This window comes from Sander lucioperca, chromosome 4 (genome assembly GCF_008315115.2).
Source record: "Sander lucioperca isolate FBNREF2018 chromosome 4, SLUC_FBN_1.2, whole genome shotgun sequence".
NCBI classification, from domain to species: Eukaryota; Metazoa; Chordata; class Actinopteri; order Perciformes; family Percidae; genus Sander; species Sander lucioperca.
This window is the reverse complement of record NC_050176.1, coordinates 5,056,471-5,066,367: the sequence shown is the minus strand read 5'-3', so window position 1 is coordinate 5,066,367 and position 9,897 is coordinate 5,056,471. Positions and strand designations below refer to the sequence as shown.

The 9,897-nt window shown below is 38.2% G+C and overlaps 2 protein-coding genes across 6 annotated transcripts in view; one reads left to right on the top strand and one right to left on the bottom strand.

Moving 5' to 3' along the window:
- Nucleotides 1–9,897, top strand: part of LOC116039585 (zinc finger protein Aiolos-like) — a 67,587-nt gene that overhangs the window by 8,954 nt on the left and 48,736 nt on the right. The window lies entirely within an intron of this gene.
- ccr7 (chemokine (C-C motif) receptor 7) lies at nt 3,006–7,644 on the bottom strand. Of its 2 annotated transcripts, XM_036000696.1 has the most exons (4): nt 7,439–7,644; nt 4,817–4,866; nt 4,450–4,543; nt 3,006–4,395 (listed from the first exon to the last, which is right to left on the bottom strand). In XM_036000696.1, exons 1-4 carry the CDS (start codon nt 7,452–7,454, stop codon nt 3,383–3,385), a joined length of 1,173 nt encoding a protein of 390 aa, XP_035856589.1. In that variant the 5' UTR covers nt 7,455–7,644; the 3' UTR covers nt 3,006–3,382. The 2 variants fall into 2 exon arrangements, with proteins under 2 accessions (XP_035856589.1, XP_031140348.1); XM_031284488.2 differs by having other exon boundaries at nt 3,006–4,543.

Genomic DNA, 9,897 nt, shown 5'->3' with positions numbered 1-9,897 from the left:
ATTTCACCCCTAATTCCGGTCACTTTACTGTATTTGTATTTGTTTAGTATTTGGTTTAGAAGCCTTTATTGGTGATTTTTTACGGTACAAAGTCCTGCTATATACGTACATAGCTAGCTATATATGCTCCGCTATGTCGCGTTAGCATGCAGCTACAATAGTTAGCTATGAGTATGCTAACGTTAGATTGTAGTGGAACGAAGCAGCACTTTCTAACGTCAAAAATCGCAGACCAAACCCTACACAATCGGACATGTTTCAGCAGGAATGTGACCCGGAATTGGGGAGAATTTAACAACATTGCCAGCTAAGATGACCGTTAGCATGTAGTTACTATAGTGTTTACTGCCGTTAGCATGTAGCTACTATAGTGGTATACAGCAGTGGTGGCTGGGAGAGCTGTCATCCCATCTTCAAAAGGACACTTATGTACGTTTACACTTCATCGCATTAATGATAGACAGTCTATGGTTATTAGTCAAGACGAAGTATTAGGTAAAAACATTAACGTAAACAACACAACAACGATGTCGCTACACGGTTTTGGATCAGTGACAAGTTTCGAATGTTTGTAGCTATGACTATTGTATAATAAAGATTTAATAAAAAAGTTGTAATGTTTGGTCATAAAGTGTTGACACATGTTACTTATATACAGTCTATCGTGCAGGCAGAACGGATCGTGTACCGACAGTTACAAATCGCACAGGGACATTGTTAGTTTTCTACTACGTAATTATGCGCATCCACAGAACGGATCTTACAGGCGGTACTGGCCAATAAATGCTATTGAAGGGCGGGTCTTGGCGTGGCGGGAGTAACTTCCGGGTCACGAAAAAAATACCAATGCAAAATTAAGGAAGGCTAGCGTTAGCAAATTACCTTCAAAGTTGTAAAGAAATGACGAAACGTAAAATTTGAAGCCTTTATTTAATTTGCTACATGGTGTTGTACTGGATGGCCGGACGACCCTCCGTATATCATTAACAGATACTTTAGGCAACTCCAGCAAACACCTTGTAAACTTCATCTCTGCCATCATAACGGTATACTGTCACTGTCTAATGTTTTCTTCCGGTAACCGGGAATGTCCAAACATCCTTACGCCAATGCGTGCATAGAGCTGTGAAGTATGCCGGTGCTCGCGCAAGCGTAGAACTGATCAGGCAGTGCACAGAACGGATTTTACAGGCGGTACGGATCGGGTACTGACAAAGGAATAAGATTTATACACACGTTTTAATTTCCGAGTTCCATCTACAAATACATCAAAGAAAATCGGATAACGAGATTGTTTTTCGTTTTCCGTTTTTTAATATCAAAACAAAAAACGAATAATGGGTTGTTTTCCGTTTTTTGTTTTCCTATTTACTAATGGTAATTGGGAAACTGGCCGTTTTTCGTTTTTGTTTTTTTCCTTTCAAAACGAAAATCCGTTGGCCACCAAGTACACGGACCAATGTGCTTGCATATACACATTTCCAACTTTTGCATGATAAAATATTAACCTGACGGTGCATGTTCAGTAGCTGTGTTTGCACAGAATACTGGGTGTTGTAGGAAATGTTGAAACAAGCAAGAGCTTAACTCTGCTGATCCTGTGTGTTGGAGTATCCTCTGTTATCACAAACTAAAATCAGCTTTTTATCTGATTTGTCTGATTTTTACTGCCGATGTAGGTGTACGATTTTATAAATTTTACTCACCAGGTGACCTGATCAGCACCTGTGACGTAGGCTTCCTTGACGTTTAACGTAAATATAATTTTCTTTGCAGTCAACCTGTACATTCTGGTGTGTTTAGTTAGTTAGTGATGACTTGGTAAATTGTTTTGACAAAGCAGGTCAGTCTGTTCTGGGTGTTTTCTGCCTCAGTCAGGGGATCTCTGGATTGATGATGATGTATGGTTTGTATTGGTGTTTGGGGTGAAGTAATTCCTCTCGATTTAGACACAGCTTGAGACTTGGATTTCTTAAATCAGGTGTCCTTTCTAACCTTTGCTGACAAGGTGTGTCACTGTGCTCCCATGACTCGTGGAGTTCCTCAAGGGTAAATTCTTGTATCATTATAGTTTTCCCTCCACATCACTTCTGTTGGGCACATTATCTGCGGCGTTGTCCTTGATTATTATCATGCTAACAAGGCTCAGCTATAAATGTTACATTTAGTATAATGCTAGAATCAGATTTGGAATGATTAAAAATTCTTTCTTCAATTAAATCTCAACAAAACTTACACAGAATTCAGAAATTATTTGCCACCAGATTGGTTTCCTGGCTATTTAAGTATGCCTATACGAACCAAGGTTATTATGCCCAGCTGAACTTTGACAAACATATTTAGTCTTAGTACTTTCAGGTAAGATGTATTTAAAAGTCATATCCTTCCTGCAGTTGGCCACAATCTAGACTTCTGTTTCCTTGTGTCTTAAGTATTGTAATGCACAGTATTCTTTCTTTCACATGTATTTTAGTATATTTTAATTATTTATAATCACAGTAATTAATCATAGCAGGCTTCAACAGAACTTAGCACGACTACACCAGCACTTTGCCTCACTGCTGCAGAGGGTGACATACTCTGGAGAGTTGCAGACTTCTCTTTTAAATCAAACTAACTCAAATACAATTTCTGCAAAATATCTGCTGTGAGATTATTAATTACAACTTGACTTAATTCCTCTGGTCTACACTTCACAGTACTGTCTCTGTCAGATTTTAAGATTGAATCCCAAATTCTTGTTATTGCATATATTTATGACTTGCTGATTCATTAAGCCCTTTGGTTCTTTGAGTAATGTCTCCTGGTTGTTATGTGGTTGTTACGCACTCAGCACTCATGAACAGTTTCCCCACGGGCGTTATGCCAGAAAACATTGTTGTTTCATAACACACATTAAGATCTCTTTTTCCTATTTTTTTTTTTTTTTTATCAATTTCCATGTTTAAGTTTAATGTGTTTGTTTCTAATCCACATTCATTCTGTTAATGCAGCACTTTAAAGCATTGTTTCAGTGAATTTTATTTAATTATCTTACAATATTGCAAATGACTTGGATTGAATACAAAGAGACTGGTTTGTTCAGTTACATGATTTTTGCTCTTCAAATGGTCGAGTAAAAAGTTTTTTCATTAACACCGTGAATTTCTTTAAATAATGTACACTGTTGCCAACACAAAAAATAAGCAAAAGCCTTGTTTCGTCTTAACTGACGAGGATAAACACTAACAAACAACAAAACACGAAATTGTCATTTATGATCACCTCTGCTATGTACATGTAACATATATCTTTGTTATATGAGACTTTAATCCATCCAGTGTTCCGCAGTGTGTCTGGTCTGCAGGTGTGGTTGTAGGCGGTTGTCCATACTGAAACCGCTTTATGGGGAGAATGTGGTGGTGGTCTCAGTGTCGGTGGCCAATGAGCTCTTTCTCCTGCCTCCTCCTCCTCCCAAGGTATACTTGAAGAACATCTCATGACTCATGCAACCCAAGTCCTTCAGTAGCTTCAGGAGGTCATGACGAAACTTTACACCGATAAAGGCGTAGACGAAAGGGTTCAGGCAGCACCTCAGGAAGGCCAAACACTGGGTGACATCGGTGGCATAGAGGAGATTGTTCTCGAAGCGGCAGTCTATGGTTCCTCCTTTTGCTGTGACAACTGTGCTCAAAAATAAGACCAGGTTGTAAGGCACTTGGCAGACCAGGAAGACCGCTACCACAGCGAGAATCACCTTGATGGCCCTGTTGCGTTCAAAGCTACGAGACTGGCAAAGGGTCTGGACAATGCCGCTGTAACAGATGCCCATGACCAAGAGCGGGAGGGCAAAAGCCAAAACAATCTGGCTCGCCTGGATGCTGACACGGAGCTTGTCAGAACTGCTGGAGTAAGGGGTGCAGGTGTCGTTATTGATTGTGGTGTACTTCATTTCTGGTATGGAGATGATCAGTGCCATCACCCAGATGGCCACTGACGACACCTTGCTGAGAAACACTGCTTGGGAGCGGTAGCGGTGAGCGGAGACAGCCTTGGCGATGACGAAGTAGCGCTCCACGCTGATGAACGAGAGAATGAACATGCTGCTGTAGAAGCTGACCTTGTAAATTGTGTGCATGGCTTTGCACACCAACAGGCCCAGTTTCCATTCTGTCATGGAGTTGGCTGCCCAGAAGGGGAGCGACAGGGCAAAGAGCAGGTCTGCAAAAGACAGGTTGAGCAGGTACACATCCGTCATGGTCTTAAGACGTTTGAAGTAGAAGAAGGTGAGGATGACCAGTAGGTTTCCTGTCAGCCCCAGGAAGCAGATGATGGAGTAGAAGGTAGGCATGAACCACAGGCGGAACTTGCGGTTCAATTCTTTCACACAGAACTCAGGAAAGTCGTCATAATCAAAGTTGGAGATGTTATAGTCTGAGTAGTTCATGGAGATGTTATAGTCTGAGTAGTTCATGGAGATGTTATAGTCTGAGTAGTTCATGATGGAGATGTTCTTGTCACGGTGGATAATGATGGTTGTCTCTTCATATTGAGATAAGCAACACTGTAATCAAAGACAGATTAAATGAGCAAATAAAAGCAAGTAACAAGTAAACTAAAGTAAGCAACTATCACAATTAAAAATAAGCTACCTGCTTTTCAGCAGACAAGTTTTAGTTTTTGGTACATCTTTCCAACCACTTCCTTAAAGGAAATGGTGCTCATGAAGGGCAGGTTGTGGTTAGTTACCTGCTATATTCACCTCTAGTAGTAGATAGCTACAAGCATGTTAACATCTTATCTTTCATAAGGTGCTGCACTTGTGTTTTGTTATTACCTTAAAATGCATTAACCATATGAGCACAGCTGGCAGTAGGAGTGGGAGATCTGAAAAACAAATGGAGTGAATTTTTAGAAGACTGTAATATTATGATTGACAATATCCTTAATAAGCATAGGGCTGTGCAAACGACCATTGTGTGTAATGTTTAAGGGTTATAGAATGATCAGTTAATGGGCTACTGCAGTTTAATTCTACAATCCCATAACATTAGGGGCTCTTACAAGACAGATTCACAAAAGCAGGGTCCAAACTGGAGCAACAAAATGTAGAAATATCCCAGATTTTACTCCCTAGTATGAGATTAACTCCAAAAATGCTGGATCCTTCACTTCCCATAATTCAACCAAAAGCATCTTTTAATTAGACCCGACCTGCCTAGGACATGCCTACCGTACGTCTCAAACTCCATAACCCCAAATAGTCCAGTCATTTTATGAAAAAAAGGTTGAACAAATTGCAACAGAAGCAAACTCAACTGATTTTGTATCCTCAATATGTCCTGAGTAAGGGAAAAAAAACCCCCGAAGAATCCCATTAGGGGAAAGTTTAGAAAAAAGACCCAAATATAGTCTATTCATACGCCTATTCATTCTTTTTCTCACGTGAATAGGGTAAACATTTTAACCTTTAGATATCACCATGAAAATTACTGAGTTGATTACTTAGATCAAGACAAACAAAAAATGTATTACAAGTTTTTTGAAAATGTTTGTCAACATGGGCAAATGGTGCATAATCTAATTACGTATGTGCTTATTTGCATATACCACAACAGATCTAAACATTGGGTATAGCCAGGTGAAAATGTCTTGTTGAATCTTGTTGACATATAACAGTAAAAGACTTAATGTTCAGGTCTGAATGGAACCCATTTAGGCTACCCATGAGCATTAATACATAGAGGGAGGAAGAAGTACTTTAAACCAGTTTTTATAATTTATTATTGCAGAGATGGGGTTTGGGGCTGGGTCTGTGGGACTGTTTCTGGGGGATGAGTCTGAGGGAAGAACAGGAGACAAGGGTGAGGAGAATGCAGAAGACAAAAGGTAGGTCCTGTTCTTCCCTCAGACCATCCCACGGACCCAGCCCCAAACCCCATCTCTGCAATAATAATTAATAAAGGCTGGTACTTCATCCTGCCTCTATGTATTAATGCTCATGGGTAGCCTAAATGGGTTCCATTCAGACCTGAACATTAAGTCTTTTACTGTTATATGTCAACAAGATTCAACAAGACATTTTCACCTGGCTATACCCAATATTTAGATCTGTTGTGGTATTTATGCAAATAAGCACGTACGTAATTAGATTGTGCACCGTTTGCCCATGTTAACAAACAATTTAAAAAAAACTTGTAATACATTTTTTGTTTGTCTTGATGTAAGTAATCAACTCAGTAATTTACATGGTGATGGTGATTAAAATGTTTACCCTATTCACGTGAGAAAAATAATGAATATGTAATAATGTAATGTAATAATGGCTATATTTGGGGCTTTTTTCGAAACGTTCCCCTAATGGGATTCTTCGGGGCTTTTTTCCTTACTCAGGACATATTGAGGATACAAAATCAGTTGAGTTTGCTTCTGTTGCAATTTGTTCAAGGTTGACCCCTATTTTGGCTTAAAATGACTGGACTAAAATCATAACCCAGACTTTCTAATATAGTCTCTGAGCCCAGACTGAGATATTCCAATGGCATTATTATTTTCTTAGACCTCACAAAGCTCCTCCAGAGCCACAGAAAACATGCATTATACATTTCATAGGCTGAGTAGCCCTTTTTATCACTAGTAAACTGAACTTTAAAGCGGAGTTCCCCTTTAAATGCTAGCCTACTGGTCATATTTTCAGTTTTGAATGTGTTACTGGTGAACTAAGCACGCCATGCTTATTGATAGAAGTAAGAGGCTTCCTGTGTAACTAGTGGTAATGTGGTTTTAGTTAGCAGTTTAGTTCCGTATTTTTATAAAAGTTCTTAGTAGTAGTCTTTAGTGACTCTTTATGTAAAATGTGATTTATTACACTTCAATACAGATTGCACCATTAGTCATAACTTTCAATTTTGAACTCCTATTTGTGTTTTTACAGAATACATGTCACTCATTGTCGTTTTGTAAATGAGATAAGACAGAAATCTGTTTCAATTGTAACAATAAGCAAGTATTACTATTTAGCAATGACAGTGGATGGCAAATTTAGACTACTCAAAAAATAACATGGCTGATAAGTGACTACTGGCGTCCAGTTCTAACTGATAACACATACATGAAGTTAACCTGGCAAAACATGTCTGTGTGCAGTCATCGCTGTGTGACTGTGTCTACTATTAATCAACTATTACAGAGGCTGAAACAATTATAGCATTGACACCACTTTCAATGATTTTACCCATATTCCATGTTAAATCTAGTTGATTGAACAGGTCAAATACTGTTATTCCTCCCTGGAATTTTCAGTTACTTTTTCAGATTTGCTGTGATTCACTTTTAATTGTTACTTGAGGTTATCTTTTTTTAAATATAACCATTTTGATCACTTTTTTTCTGATGCATTCATTCAGCACAGCACATACAACATCCTTTTTACTATGTTAAACTCCGATAAGGTACTCACCGCTGACACAAGTCATGTTGGCTGAGAGTAGTACAGTGTAGCTAAAGCCACCAAACACAGATGAGTTGAATGTCTGTGTTTGATGGTGGTTTCCCTTTGTTGAAATGAAAAAAAAGCCTGCTTCCCTGAAACTCTCTCTCTCTCTCTCTCTCTCCTGAGCCCTCAAGTAAAAAACACTGAAAAACCACAGTCTTCAACTAAAATATGAACAATAAAAATGAACCGTTTCTTTTTTTATTTTGTCAATTATTGGTACTACAATGTACTTTTTAATTTAAATATGTAGATTAGATCATTTCAAACTGCAATGGTGTCTATCCTTAGAATAATATAGTGACTGACAGCTGTGTCTCAAATTGTAAAACTATACCTACTTAGTTCATAGCTTCAAGTCTGTGTTTTGATGGGCAGAGTTTCAAATATTCAAAATTACAACAATGTGGCTACCACAATCAATTCTGAAAGACAAAGAAAATCACACAACTCTTTTTGCGGTATTTGTGAAGCTTGGTGGGTTTGATCCGTTTTCAGTTGAACATAACTAGCAACAACTGAGGTGGGGCTGAGGTGTGAAGCATTATATGAATGGTATGTAAATTGTTTATTTCAGGGAAACCCACTCGCTTTCTGTTAGTGATACTATGATTGATCAAAGCTACACACTGCAGTCAATAGATACTTATCTGACAGGTCTCAGCAACTGTTTTCCCATCATTTTATTATGGGCATATTATACTTATATTTAAGCATCTGCCTAAATTTCATTTTTGTCTTTCTCGCTTTTGTACTCACCCCCTTTGTTTGTCATTTTATTTTTTATAAATGGGGGCTGCTCAGGAGGGATCCAGTTCAACAACGGGCCGGCCACCTCCTACGGACTTGGCATTGGCCCAATTATAGCAGTCTAAATATTTTGAATGGAATATATGTATTAGAATAAACATTGAAAAAGCAGGTAAAAGATGGTAAAACCCACCAATAATATCACGGAGCTCAGACTTCATGTCCTCTGTCTGCTCGTGCCCCAGGTGCAATCCAGACATGCCATTGTCTGTGTAGCTCACACAGTCGTACACGTTAACATTTGTTTCATATTTAATGGAATCATTCTGTTATTACACTAATTTCAATGATGGTAACGGTTTTGCATGCTTCTATTATTAATTATATTATGACTACTATACATTCATCCTTGACTTATTTTTTACTCACAAGTGGAAATATTAAGTCAACATATAGTTTTATACAGAATTTAAAATATGAATGTTAGTGAGAGAACTTGCTTGCTCGTGAGTTATTCAGTTATATTTCTAACAGCATTCTCTTCTATCATTGCACATACTGTACAGTATAACGGAGATAGTCTTATTGTGCTGGACAGCAGATGAGGCTTTGCAACACTACCCTTTTGCCTACTAATTCACAAGATCTGCATAGGCTTCTGCACACCTGTATCTCTGCGGTTGTGGCTTCTAGCTTTCACTTGAGGCAGTGCTAACCGCATGGAACAAAAGTTGCAATGCAGGGGGACATCGTTCACACAAAAAATAATAGCACTGTGAAATCTTATCTTCACATCTTTATGAGAGGCTGGAACCATAGAAAACATCACACATGACTCTTAAATCTCCTGTCAGGTCTAGGTTTCTTAGACAGGGAGGCTGAATTTTGTCACAAGCACAACTGAACTCTGGATTGCTTATTCTGTACTGAAAACAGGAAATCAGAACCATTCCCTCTCATCTTACCCACTTCCCTTACCTATACTGTGCAAAGGACAAATTGTTCTATGCAAGCACACACTGTATGTAAGTATGCCTATGCTTACCTGTATACAACGCACTTGTGCGTACTCTGATCATTTATGCAAATGACTGCTTACAGTAATGTTATCAAATACAGATTTGCAATATACTGTTAAAATCACTTTGATGCATTTAACATTATGCATGTTTGTACTTTAAATGTACATTTACATACACGTATACTAAAATATCTTCTAAAATACTAAAAGAGTCTCCTTGCATCTGTTTTTGGAAAACAATTGAAGTGAGAATTTGGTCAGAGTAGAAAAGTTTATTGGTATAAATATGCAAAAGGAAATTCATTAAGACTGCATGTGCATGACTGTTCTTCAAGCTGTTTCACGACATGAAAATCCATGTTTAAGCAAACCTCGTTACACTGTGTACACATTTACGGTACATTTAAAAGTTTTCTGCGGGAAAATTGCAATATTGATCATAACACAAATGTTCTAAGCATACTGCTTTTGATTTGATTGACAGCTAGCAAACTTGAGAACACTGGTAGTCGAGCATTGTACAGCATTGATGATCATGTGATATACTTATGAATAGACTGGGACAACCAATACACAAGTATAATTAAACGGCTGATAATAAATAACAAAAATAACTACTACTAATGACTACAAACTCCTGAGACAATACTGTCAC

Bases quoted from the DNA above. Each gene is read 5' to 3' on its own strand.
- ccr7 (XM_031284488.2), bottom strand. The intron at 4,544-4,816 runs GTAATAACAAAA...CTTTGATTACAG, and splicing joins TATGGTTAATGCATTTTAAG to TGTTGCTTATCTCAATATGA.